General features: G+C 39.3%; 1 protein-coding gene across 1 annotated transcript; it reads right to left on the bottom strand.

Moving 5' to 3' along the window:
* Window position 1: 1 nt before the first annotated feature.
* On the bottom strand, window positions 2-12,946 carry RFC4 (replication factor C subunit 4). Its single transcript, XM_052659969.1, has 11 exons — window positions 12,710-12,946; window positions 11,445-11,597; window positions 9,405-9,483; window positions 5,752-5,831; window positions 4,032-4,151; window positions 2,108-2,251; window positions 1,817-1,937; window positions 1,228-1,353; window positions 429-509; window positions 239-355; window positions 2-149 (listed from the first exon to the last, which is right to left on the bottom strand). The coding sequence occupies exons 2-11, from the start codon at window positions 11,573-11,575 to the stop codon at window positions 54-56; spliced, it is 1,095 nt and encodes a 364-aa protein (XP_052515929.1). The 5' UTR covers window positions 11,576-11,597; window positions 12,710-12,946; the 3' UTR covers window positions 2-53.
* Between the last annotated feature and the right edge of the window lie 736 nt (window positions 12,947-13,682).

Here is a 13,682-nt window from a genome sequence, read left to right as displayed (position 1 = left end):
TGCTTTGGTTATTTTATTATAAATTGTTTATGAAACACATACTGAAGAGAGTTTTAGCAATTCTGAGTTAACTGCTGCATCACAGTAGCACAGAGGCTGATCAGCTGCAGATGTTCATCAGCGCCGTCTGCTAAGCATTTATCAACTTCCTATAAGAAAGTGAAACATAGTAAGTAAAACTGTCCTTTTGTAGGTGTGGTGTGTATGTTGTGCTGAGATGTAGAAAATGGCTACTTACAGCAAGTTTTTCTGTAATAATAGACTTCTGTTTATCAGAAAGGTTATCATTTTCTACCACCACATCATGGAGTTGATTTACAAGTTGAGTTGCTGCGTGGCCCTCATGTATTAAGTCCTATAACCAAAACGTACATATTTTAGCATTCTTATCCCTTCACCCTTCCCCACGGCTAGTAAAGTCACTTTACCTTTACCACAGCTTCTAGTTTGTCGAAAGAGCCACTCTGACAGGCAGCAAATACTCCATCAATTGTCTTAGCTGGTACTACCTAAAAGAATTAGTTTTGGGGGTGAAGACAGTTACTTCTGTACCAGTCTTGTGCCCACTCCCTGTTAAATGCTTCAGGCAGCACACGTTTTGCAGTCCAGATAGGTAGGTCCAGCCTTGATTATGCATGCCAATGCATAAAGATCAGGCATTGCCATGTAACCAGAGGAAGGCATTGACAAAAATCTTTTCTCCAAGATGTCAATACAGAGGCTCGTTGATTGGTTGAGCTAAGTTTGGAAAGGACTATCTGAAGACAAGGGTTTGGCACAAGAGAATTCCTTTAGTCACTTATCCCTTGGATAGGACCCACCCTTCAACTGCCACATCCCTGCCTGGTATCTGATTCCCCAGCTACTACTATAAGCTACAGACTAAACATGATAGTATTTGGAGGTGACACCACTGGGAGGTGATTAGTCAAGAGTGCAGCCCTCGCAAATTGAATTTATGCCCTTACAAAATATTCCTTTATCATAGAAGGATGCAGGGAGGTATGAACAGGTCTGAACTAGGAAGTATCCTCAGCACTGGATCTGTGGGCACTTGATCTTTAATTCCCAGCCTTTAGAACTGAGAATTCTGTTTATAAACCAGCCTATGGCATTTGTTAAAGCAGCTTGAATAGATAGCACATAATAAGCACTCTATTTGCTGAAGTAAATTTAAATCACAAAAAAGTCTAACTAAAAGAATTTTAGGATACCCAGTGCTCTTACCCCAGCAATATCTGTGATCACTTTTTCTGTGACTTCCTTTCCACCAGTTAGTCGAGTAGCACTTTGAAGAAATGTAATGGCTTTTCTTAAGTCTCCTTCTGACACTTTAACAAGATAAGCTATTCCCTAAAGAGAAAAAAGTTGTTCTTAACCTGTAATGGCCAATTAAGGATGAATTTAAGAAAGAATGTCAATTCTGCAGTGGCAGGATTCATGGAGACAGCCTTGATTACATAAATTATGGTTACATTCTGTTGCAATGAATGAGGGGTGTATATATTCTATCATTAGCAGAATTGCATCATACCTAAGTCTTGCACATAATAATTAGTAATGACTATACAGAGGTTTGCTGTTGAATTTGTAGTCTATGTATGAAATCTGCCTCAGCTTTGAGTCTGCAATATTGACATAAATTTCTAATAGCAACAGGAACATGTACATTCCAGTTCCAGTTGTTCATTTAACTTTGCCTGAGCAACTGGCATCAGAAATTGAAGCAATACAAAATTGACTCTTTCAGAAAGGGCCTCTTCATAGGCATTCATCAAAGGCATTACTAATTTACAGTAGCTGTAACAGTAATTACCTCATTGCTAATTTTGACGTGTTCTTTATCAGCGATGTCTACTAACCGCTGCTGCTGAATTTTATCTGACAGAGGTTTGAAGCGGAATTTAGAACATCTAGAGGTCAGAGGTTCAATTATTCTGTAAAATATTGGGAAAAAATAAGTCATTGTCTACAAAAACTCCCTCAAAGAACTTTATTAAGAACAAATCAAGATTTGATGAAGGGGAAACTAAGGGTAACCTTGAAACTTTTTTTTCTCTGTTTGGGGCTATCCCTGGTATCTTTATCTTTAGGGCAATACACATACCGGCTGACATAGTTACAGATGAGACAGAATCGGGTGGTTTTAGACTCTTTCTCCATGGTACGTCTTAAAGCTGCCTGAGCAGCTGAGGTCATAGAATCTGCTTCATCCAGAATCACAATTTTAAAAGGAGGACATGGCTTTCCACTGATTCAGAGAAATACACAGGAGTTAATTCATACATCATTATCACAATCTACTTTAGAATGTTCTCATCACTCTAAAAGGAAACCCTGTGTCCATTAGGAGTCATTTCTTTCCCAACTTTCCCAGCCATAGGCAATCAGGAATCTCTACCTTCTGTTCCCACAGGTTTGCCTATTCTGGACACAACACAAATGGAATCATATATTGTCAACATAATATGCTGTCTTTTGTGACTGGCTTCTTTTGCTTAATGTTTTTAAGGTTCAACCATGTTGTATCTCATTATTTCAATTCCTTTTATTGCCAAATGGATGAATATACTATCATTCGTCCATTCTTTAGTTGATGGATATTGGGTTTTTTCCATGTTCTGACTATTATAAAAGCTGCAGCTATAAACATTTGTGTACATGTGTATATATTTTCATATCCTGTCAGTATATATTGTAGGGCTGGAATTGCTGGGTCATATTTAACTTTTAGAGGAACTGCCAACTGTTTTCAAAGTGGCTGTGCCATTTTACATTACAACCAGCAATGTTTAAGAGTTCTGATTTCTCCACATCCTTGGTAATACCAGTTTTTCCTGTCTTTTTGATTATAGTCATTCTGCTGCTGCTGCTGCTAAGTCACTTCAGTCATGTCCGACTCTGTGCGACCCCAAAGACGGCAGCCCACCAGGCTCTGCCATCCCTGGGATTCTCCAGGCAAGAACACTGGAGTGGGTTGCCATTTCCTTCTCCAATGCATGAAAGTAAAAAGTGAAAGTGAAATCGCTCTGTTGTGTCCGACTCTTCGTGACCCCACAGACTGCAGCCTACCAGGCTCCTTTGTCCATGGGATTTTCCAGGCAAGAGTACTGGAGTGGGTTGCCATTGCCTTCTCCATATAGCCATTCTAAATGGGTGTAAATGGTATTTCAACATGGGTTTGATTTGCATTTCTCTAATGGCTCATGATGTTGATGAGCATGTTGAAATATGCTTATTGACTATTTTGTTTATCATCCTTGGGCTTCCTTGGTGGCTCAGTGGTAAAGAACCCGCTGGCTAATGCAGAAGACTCGGGTTCAATCCCTGGGTTGGGAAGATCCCCTGGAGGAGGAAATGGCAATCCACTCCAATATTCTTACCTGGGAAACCTCATGGATAGAGGAGCCTGGTGGGCTACAGTCCATGGGGTTTCAAGAGAGTTGGACATGACTTAGCAACTCAACAATAGCAACATCGTCCTTGGAGTAATGTCTATTCACATCCTTTGCCCATTTTTAAATTGGGTTGTCTTTTTATTACTGAGTTGTAAGAATTCTTTATTCTTGATCTAAGTCCCTTATCAAGTATATGATATATATATATATATTGTCAATCCAAGGTAGATATCAAAAACTGTCCTTTACTTTCTACAAATTCCCAAGTGTGCCCTCATATAAAATTAAATATATGCCAGGTACCAAAAATTTAACCTTTGAACTTTGTCACCTAAGGAGTATACACAGTTGACTAAACATCCCTATTGAATTATTATTAAAAATCAGGATTTTTATTTTGAGTGTACCACCAAACCATATTTGACTAACGAATACTCCTTAGACAAAATATCAACTAAAAACCCCTGATGGCTAAATAACTTAAAATTAGTTAATAATGGAAAGGTCATTTCTAATTTTAAATAATTCAGATAAAAATATGATCTAATATGAAAAAAGTTGAAATTTTGGCAGAAATGTATTTTAAACAAATACAAAGACATGGTATAAAAAAGGGAAGGTGAGCTTACTTACTCTGAACGGCTTCCTGACACAGTTAATTGGGCAAAATTCTTAACTTTCTCTCTAACTACTTGTATTCCACGTTCATCAGATGCATTTAACTCAAGAACTCTTAATCGAAAAAGTTCAGGCCTATGTCAAAATAAAAAAAGAGAGAAACATCATAGAGCATATAAGTAAATCAGGTTTAAACCATATTTTAACATCTGTACATTTTTCAATAGTTTAAAATACACCTAGTTAACAACATGGATATAAGGCACACAGTCCTGTATTTTCTCTTTTGCAAAGTCATACACATTCTGGCTTTTTTCTGATACATTAAAAAAAAAAAAAAAGGTAGATGATACCACATAATGTGCTAAATTTTGAATCAATTTTCTACTTTGTACTGTTCATAAACATCTTGCCATGTCATGATAAACACTGTAAAAACCATTTTAATAGCTATGACTTTCTAACCTAAGACTGGTAACATCCTTCTATTGCTAAACATTTAGTTTTAAATATGTTACATAAGAGATTCCTGTCTCCAGAGTGGCTGGCCAGGAGTAGGAATTTAGTCTCTCTTTTTCCTAAATAGCATGACATCCTCTGCATTTTTCTATGGGCATAAATATCTAGAAAGCTGTGAACATGTATTTTCTATTTTAAAACCACATATACTATTATATGTGGGATTTACAATTAAGTCCTTTCTACAAGTTATATAATTTGGACTAATTTAACTCTAGAACAACTAATAGTAAACTATACTTAACAGCTTCTTTATGACTGCATTGCTAAGGATGGTTCAGACTGGATCGGAATTGTCAAAAAAGCTCCTTTAAAATTTTCTTGAGAAAACAAATATTCTGTCAAAATACTAGGTTCAGAGCAGCTTCCCCTTTTGTCTTCCTTGACATCTCAACAGAACTAATTATCCTTACGTATTCTGTGGTTTCAGAGGCATCTAATTATTTTCATGTGTAGGATTTCAAATGTACCCTTAGGCCATATGCCTGATATTAAAATCCTGGATAAATTAAAGACAGATGCTGTTATGTTGGTGCATTTTGCATGGATACCAGACAGGGGCTGAAATATATCTTTTAACTTTAGATAAAGGGCTCCGGGCCCCATTACTACAACAGCTGGCTAAGCCAAACACAGTCAGTCTAGGAAGAGGACTCTAAGCAGGTGGCTCACAGAGATTTTCTGCTGTACCTGGAATCATACTGCATCAACTATGACACTCTGCTTACACTCAGGATACTTGAGGGCATGGAGCTGGCCAGCCACTCTGGAGGTAGGCCCTGGGAAGTCCAGAGCAAGAAAGAACTCAGGAAGGGGTGGTCCACATCAGTAGCATCAAAATAGCAAATTCTATGACAGAGACGTGAACATGACCATTAAGAGTGATGAAACTATAAGCATGACTGCAGACAGGATCCTCTAGTCTCCAAAATGACAACGAGTTTTAAAGTGGTGAAAAAAAAATCACAAGGCTCCTTGTAGTACATTCAAACACTTGAACAAGTTTCAGAATAAAGGTTACAAAAGGTATAGGCAAGCTAATTTACTGGAGGGGAGGAACTGAAAACAGTCCACTGGATTATTAAGAAAAAAATTCAGAACAAAAATCAACCCAACAACAAACTCACAGAAAAACCAAATGCAAAGTTTTAGAGAAAGAAAAGCAGTACTAGAATTCTTAGTGTCAAGTCTTAAAAAGAGAGAGGTTTCAACTTACCCAAAGAGTTCTCTAGCTGCTGCCAAAATAGTTGATGTTTTTCCAGTTCCAGGTGGCCCGTAAAATAAGAGATTAGGGAGCTGCAGAAGTTAAGATTTTATGTTTTAAAAAATTATATTCTGATACACACAGGTTAAAAATGACTGAAAATGTCTATGGAAGAGTACAATGACTTCTTTAATAGGGCATATATGTCTGAAAACAAAGATTTCTTAATATAACTGGTATTACAGTAATAATCGTACTAAATCCTGCTTTTTCACAAACACTATAATTTTTCTCCAAGATGTCTTTCTAGTATCTTAAACTAAATCAACACTTAGAATTGTTCTATATCTAATCTAATACTTAGGCGGGATTTTCAAAGCTGGAATTTAAAACCTTTTATTTCTGAATGAAATCCAGAGCTTCTCTGTCTGTTCCTTATCTCACATCTGAACTCATGACTGGGCAAGATTTTATAAAGATGTCAGTTGCTTCAAAAGGGACATTGACCAAATTGGATTTGGCCAATATCAAGGAAAAAGGAATGAAAATGGCATACTGGGGCTTTCCATGAGCTAAAGTTCCAAGAATAGAAACAGCAAAAAAAAAAAAGCATCTATTGTCACACAGTAGTCCACATTGTGATTATGTGCCCTGCCTGTAGGGATGCCTGCACAGATTTCATCAGTAGAAGACAGGATAAGATTAAATAACTAGTTCTTTCAAACCTTAAATCTAGCTGGCTTGGCTCATCAGTCAACTGATCTGTGGTACAGATTAACAAATGAACTAAATTCTAGTAAGTACTGTTATGAAACTGTATACTTAAGAAAACTTTTTTTGATTTTATATTGGAAAATAATTGGTAGTTTCAGGTGTAGAGCACAGTGATTCAGTTATATATATAGGCATGTATCTTTTTTTCAAATTCTTTCCCCATTTAGGTTGAGTATTAAGCAGAGTTCCCTGTGCTATACAGTAAAAATAGTCCTTGTTGGCTCTCTATTTTAGATAAGCTCATTTGTATCTTTTTTTAAAAATTTCCGTACATAAGCTGTATCATATGGTATTTGTCTTTGTCTGTGAAACTACACTCTTCAGTGTGTCCTTTCATGCATGGCAATCACTGCACATAGGAAGCTAAGCAGTAAAGGTTTATTTGCTTCCACTCCTGCCCCTCCTCCCTCTTCCCATCCATTCATTCCTCACTCAAATCAGATGCCACACTACTTGCTACTTAAAGCTATTCGCCATGTTCATACTCTACTGAGAAAAGCAAAACACATCCCCAAGTCAACCTGCTTACTATAACCTACAAGGATGTCCATGATTCTCTCACCACCTCTCTCCTTCTAGATTCCAACTCACAATGGCCTCCAACAGCTAAGCACTTTCTGGCCTGCACACATACTTCCCCATGAGCTGAAGTGTGACTCCATTCTTCTGTTTATCAACTCCTCCCATACGACAAGTCAGACGCCTTCCCTGACCACCCAATCTAAAGAGGGTCTCTTCTTTTATTCTCCCATTGGTCTCTGTTGCACTTGATGTAATTTGCAATTATCTATTGTTATTTATTTAGCTGTTGGGTTTAACTTAAAATACCCATTCACCTCACTATACTGAAAGCTTGAATAGAATCTTATTTGCTCTACTCACATCTATGTTCTTAGCATCTCCTGCAGTACTCAGTATGTGCCAAGAAAATAAACCAATACATAAATATATTAAAAAACTATTACTGTTAAACTGGTAACATACAGTTTAAGATACAAACTGAGATTCACTATTTAAAAACAAAAACAAAACCTCCCAGCCATCTTCATTTTTAAGACTTCATTTTTACTTGGCTCCAACTACTTCAGTAGTTGTAATGATTCATCCAGTCAACTACTACATACAATAAATTCTTTAAAATACAATAAAATTATTAAGCTTTACATTATGTAATAGTCTGATAACATATACATATAGAGCATTCAAGGACTGTACATGCAATATCAGTTCTAAAAATTGATTTCTGAAAAAAACTCTCATAATTCTACTTTAATATACTTTAGTGTAAATAAAGGAATGAATTATTTTGCTTTACTCTTTAAAAAAAATTGTTTGTATTAGAATATAGCTGATTAACAGTGTTGTGACAGTTTCAGATGGACAGGTAAGGGAGTCAATCATACATATACAACTATCCATTCTCTCCCAAACTCCCCTCCCATCCAGGCTGCCATATAACAGTAAGCAGAATTCCCTGTGCTATACAGGTTATCCATTTTAATTTCCTTTACTCTCTAGAATTAAAAATTACTTCAACTCTAAGTTTCAAAAAACTTAAATCTGAAAAGAAACAAATTATTAAACAAGTGGCTAAAGAAGAAAGTTCTTAATTCAGCCTTGTAAATTACATGCCATAAAGTCAAGAACTGGATCATAATCCCACTTCATTTTTTTAAGGAGTTGATGAATCATAGCAATTAAAAAACATCATGTCCTGCAATCTGTGTAAATATTAGCATGCAATTTAAATTGTATGCCATTATAAAATTAAAAGCTAAAGGTACGTGGGTCAAATTAAGACAAATACTAGTGAAGAAGATTCAACAGTTTTATAGATATAACTTCTTTGAAAATATATACTGTTGCACTGTAATTCTAGGACGAGAACAATGGCATCAAAATCCAAAGAATCTCTAATTCAAAACAGCCAGGTTGAGAGGAAGGAAGAAAATTTTCGGAATAAAGCAAAAACCACATCCTACTGTCATCTGCAACTGTTTCCCTTCCTCCCCTAAGCTCTTATAACACTTTGCCTTATACAATTTTAAACTGCTAATTTTTCACATGGGCTTATCTTGTCTCTGAATTAATAAAAAATGCAACTCACTCAAGGACATTTTATCCTATATATCACAGCAGGTGACATGATGCTGTAAATAGAACACTCTTTTTGGTATTGTGTTGAGAGTTCAAATCCTAAAATTAGGTGAGCAATCATACTTTCAAAGAATCTTTGACTCTTCTTCACAGTATCTATTGTTGTTGTTCAGGTGCTAAGTAGTTTTTGACTCTTTGCAACCCTATGGACTGTAGCACACCCAACTTTCCTGTCCTTCACTGTCTCCTGGAGTTTGCTCAAACTCATGTCCATTGAGTCAATGATGCCATCCGACCATCTCGTCCTCTGTCACTCCCTTCTCCTCCTGCCCTCAATCTTTCCAAGCATCAGGGTCTTTTCCAATGAGGCTCTTCACATCAGATGGCCAAAATATCGGAGCTTCAGTTTCAGCATCAGTCCTTCCAATGAATATTCAGGGTTGATTTCCTTTAGGATGGTAGCTATCATTATCTATAATTCTCTCATTTATTGTGCTTACATGTTTATTCTCTCTCCCTACCTAAATGAAAGCTCACGAGCAAAGGGACCCAGTCTATCTTGCTTAATGATTTCCACTTGTGTACCTTATAACAATGCCACCATAGGATAGAAGAGATGCTCAACAAGTATTTGTTGAACTACTCCTCCACTGTACAAATAGTAATATAGGGCCTACCGTGTATATACAGAATAGTATTTAAAAGGGACTGGAGGCTATAAAGGAAGGAAGACGGTGCATGAATTCTTACATCTCCCAATGACTTTAGGACTCCAGATAGCATATGCTACTCACATCAGCTCCTTCTAAAGACTTTTTAAGGACTGCAACCACTTCTTCCTGGAAAGCAACTTCATCCACACATTTTGGGCGACTGTGGGCGGGGGGGAGAAAAACTTATTTAGTATATTACAGTAGCCAAAGAAGTCTTTCCTTTTGTTAAAATACCAATGATAATTCTCTCATATCAGTAACGAAATGAGAAACTTTCATAACTGGAAATGGAAACCCCATCTGCATTCAGTTCAGCCAAATACATACTGAGGAATAAAATGAAGTGACTCTTCACTCTTCCAGATGCATTGTTTGCATCTGTTGTGCTTACAAAAATTATGCAATAGGATTTTATTTTATAACATCACAAATGCCAACCAGTTCAAAATGTAAAGTGAACACTTGCCTAGTAAGTTAACATGTTTTGACAACATGCACCGAAACTGAAAAGAGAGACCTAGTTAGCAACCTTAAAATAGGTAACAATTATGGTTAATACAGTTATATATGTTACTGTGTTGTTAATTGGTTAAAACCAATTTCTTTTATCACCTAAGTGCACAAAAAACGCATACCTATTCACATACCTATTCACTTGGGCACTAACAAAATAACAAGGTTAATCAATATGAAGAGTAACTTCTGTTTTACATAACTAATGATGTTAAGCTAAGTTACCCAACACTAAGGTTAGGCTTTGTGCTTAGTTAACTAATCAAAAGCTCTTCTCTGTTTATACTTCTCTAAGTAATCAGGCCAACCCCAGACAGAATTTCTATCAGATGTTATCTTAGAAAACCAGTATGTATTATAAACCAGGGTTTCGTATTCAAATACCTGCAGAGTCCAGGCAGATAACAAGAGTGAAAAATGCAAGTTTAAGACAAGAGACGCTAGTAGGGACTATGGTGAAGTGAGGAAGATACGACCTTTCCAGAATGAGTAGTATTCCACTTAAATGTTTTCAGGTCAGAACCTGGATACAGTGCTGCCTAATCTGAGAAGCTGAAAATCTAGATTTTAACCTTTGTGTAATTTATTTAGTAAAAAGATTCTAGACTTTTATGTGAAATTTCCCATTTTTAAAACCATTATTGATGCCAAACACAACTTACGAAGGCCTTACTTGGCTTATAAGTAATCTGCAATTCTTTGGTAATAACTGAGGGTACACTAGCGGTTACAACTACTTGTTATAATATCACTTAACTGACTGAAATTTAACAGCCCCATCAGTGTTGTTTTTGTCAAAAATGTATAAACAAAAACTCAACAATTTACAGTTACTAGTAATGAAAAGAGGAACAGATTACGTGGACTTAAGCAAAACTCCTAAGAGCTTATGGTCAGCTTATAGAAACTTTGCATTCTTCACTGCTGTATCTCAGCCCGCAAAATCACAGACCTCAGTTACAGAGAAGGCTGTAATTCATGCAGAAAATAAGTGAATTGAGCTAGAGTATTCTAAGGTACATTTCAGTTCCAAGGTTCTATGACTTATACAATTGGGTGATTTTCTTTTAAAGATGATTATTTTTTGAAAAATGTTATTTGTTTATTTGGCTGTGCCAGGTCTTAGCTGCAGCATACAGGATCTTTGATTTTTGCTTTGGCATGTGAACTCTTAGTTGCGGCATGTAGGATCTAGTTCCCCCACCAGGGATAGAACCTGGGCCCTCTGCATTGGGAGCACAGAGTCTGAGCCACTGGACCACTACGGAAGTCCTAACTGGCAACACTTAAGCAAGGCAAGGATTTCCCTGGCGGCTCAGATGGTAAAGCGCCTGCCTACAATGTGGGAGACCCAGGTTCGATCCCTGGGTCCGGAAGATCTCCTAGAGAAGGAAATGGCAAGCCCCTCCAGTATTCTTGCCTGGAAAATCCCATGGATGGAGGAGCCTGGTAGGCTACAGTCCACGGGGTCACAGAGAGTAGGACACAACTGAGCGGCTTCACTTCATAAGCAAGGCAAATCATCCTCCTCTTAGGTTAAAAAGAAAAAGTGACTCAAAACTGGTCTGAGAGGTAATTTATCATTTCAACAAAAGAGCGTGTTCTTACTATTTCTCCACCCACGGAACAGGTTTGGCTTTCTTGTTCTCTCCACTACTTCTGGCGGCGGCAGTCACTCCTCGATCCTTAGTCGGCGGTGGTTTAGTGCTGAGAGATGTGCCTTTTAGAAATGCCTGCATGGTTACTTCACCCTGACCAGGTCTAAGACAGAAAGGGAACAGCTCTTTTGAAACCATTATGAGGAAGTATAGCCTGAAAGCACACTTAACCCCGTATAGACGTTCAATAACTACTACCCGAAGGACATCACTCCGTGACCTAGCATCTGAATGCATTCTACTGAGGACTAGTGGGACATAAACAGGCCAAAGTGCTAAAGGAACTTAAAATCTACTTATAGTGAGGGAGTTATAGAAAAAAGGACTTCTAACTTTTTGTTAAGTACGATGGCATTAATGGCCAGACTGTATAGGGGTCTCAACAGTCATCAGCCTAGCTCTAGCTCAGACCCTAGAATGGACTCAAAAATTAGGAGTACCAGGACCACAAATGAAAACCCTCTGCTTCTCATGGGCCTAGAGCTCCACTTAAGAGCCTATTTTACTGGCAGAGCCTGTGCTTGTCTTCAGAAGCTTTTGTGGGGAGGGAACTGGGGGAGAGGAGACACTGATGTTAAAATGTAAATAGCTGTTTCTCTGATTGCATGCTCATTTGAAGAAATCGAAACAATGCAAAAAAGCATGAGGAGTTTAAAAAATTCAAAATCTCACCCAGAAAATAAGTATTAACATTCAAGTAAACATTCACCCAAGCAGCACAAGGCTGTTTTTAGGGATAGTTTGCCTGAAAATCTCCAGCATTAGTAGCAATTTTATTTTTTTGGAAGTGCAATTTTTTTTCACTGTTGTGCTTCCAAGGCCTGGCACAGAATAGATGCTCTGTAAGATTTGATGACTGAATTACCATTTATCAGATCCAGTTTCCCCTTCTGTAAAAGAATCTAAAGGCCCATTTCATAAGGCAACTGAGTCAAAAGAACTGTGCAAATACATAGCTCTGTGCTTAGCATAGGGGTATATAATCAATGAATAAAACAGACTGTTAATATCTGTAAACTAAGGTTTTTAACGTTGTTGGATTTGTCCATCCCTGCCACAGGCTGTAATATCGCCCAAAGCAGGGCTCTGAAGGATGATAAGACTGAGCTACCCGTACACCAAGGGGCGCGCAAGGGGTGGAAGACATCACAGGGGCATCGAAGGCGCGAGTGGAGAAAGGCGAAGGTAATCCTCGCAATTCCTCCGGCTGGTCACCTGTTCTTCCCGGTTCCCCGCGTGTGTTCCCCGGCAGTGCCTGGGCCTTTCAGTCGCTCGTATCGAGAGCGAGGACGCCGCCGGCTCGTTCCTGAGATTCCCGGGACAGGGAAAGGGCGAGGTGGTCACGAAGTCTTAGCTTCGTCCCCCAAGCTGAGACTCTCAGGCCCAGGAAGCCCCGAGCCGCAGAGGGGGGACACTTAACAGCTGCCGCCTTCAGCAAGCAGCCTGACTTCCCGCCACCGAAGGGCGGCGAAGGGCAGGGCGGGAATACGCCGCACGCCACGTCACTTCCGGTCCGCCGCGCGCGCCCAGCCTTAAGGGAGCCGTGTCCTCCCAGTCTGCAGTGTCCAAACTGATGAGACACGCAGATTTTCGGGTACGCTGTAGGTGGGATGGGAATGAATGCGGTGGTGTAAGTAAAGCTCCACCCTGCTCTCGCGCACCCCTCCGACTCGAGGCTGCAGGCAAGGGAACTTGAGCACGGCCTTCTGGAGGAGACGCTGGGGCCGCGAACCCGCGTCCTCAGCGGCTGGGGACAGGGAGGGCTCCGAGAGCCGACCCTCCAGGGTGGTTGGGGAGGTGAGTACAGGGCCTCGAATCCCGCAGGTCCACTCTCTTTGTGGGGACGAGCCTGCGGAACCTGTACCGCACTGTTAATGCTTTGGCAGTCATGGGGCGTGCCACTGACATTTCTGCGGCGACACAATTCGGCCTGCAACCTGTTTTACCCTAAAGAAGGACGAGAATAGGGGAGGATGGAGTCTCTCCTTCGCCAGAAGAGGGCGCCCTGGAGATCCCTGTCCTCTCCCTTCGGCTTGGTCGTCGCGAGGCTCACGGTGAGCGGGAACTGAAGAAGATGCCTTTCCTTGCCATTTTGGGTGCATATGGCTTATTATCTCTATTAGTGTCTGTCCGTTGGTGAGCGGGAGGACATTGCCGTGCAGCTATGGTCAGCTAATCCTGGAGTCCT

The sequence above is a fragment of the Budorcas taxicolor genome, chromosome 1, assembly GCF_023091745.1.
Source record: "Budorcas taxicolor isolate Tak-1 chromosome 1, Takin1.1, whole genome shotgun sequence".
NCBI classification, from domain to species: Eukaryota; Metazoa; Chordata; class Mammalia; order Artiodactyla; family Bovidae; genus Budorcas; species Budorcas taxicolor.
The sequence above is the reverse complement of the archived record's forward strand: the minus strand, read 5'-3'. Positions and strand labels throughout refer to the sequence as shown.

What these genes read in the sequence shown, in the direction of transcription:
- RFC4 (XM_052659969.1), bottom strand. Translation starts at nt 11,575, where the DNA reads ATGCAGGCATTTCTAAAAGGCACATCTCTCAGCACTAAACCACCGCCG. An exon ending in GCAGCTAGAGAACTCTTTGG is followed by an intron (nt 4,152 to 5,751) that starts GTAAGTTGAAAC and finishes ATTTTGACATAG; the next exon opens with GCCTGAACTTTTTCGATTAA. An exon ending in ATCTGTAACTATGTCAGCCG is followed by an intron (nt 1,938 to 2,107) that starts GTATGTGTATTG and finishes AATATTTTACAG; the next exon opens with AATAATTGAACCTCTGACCT.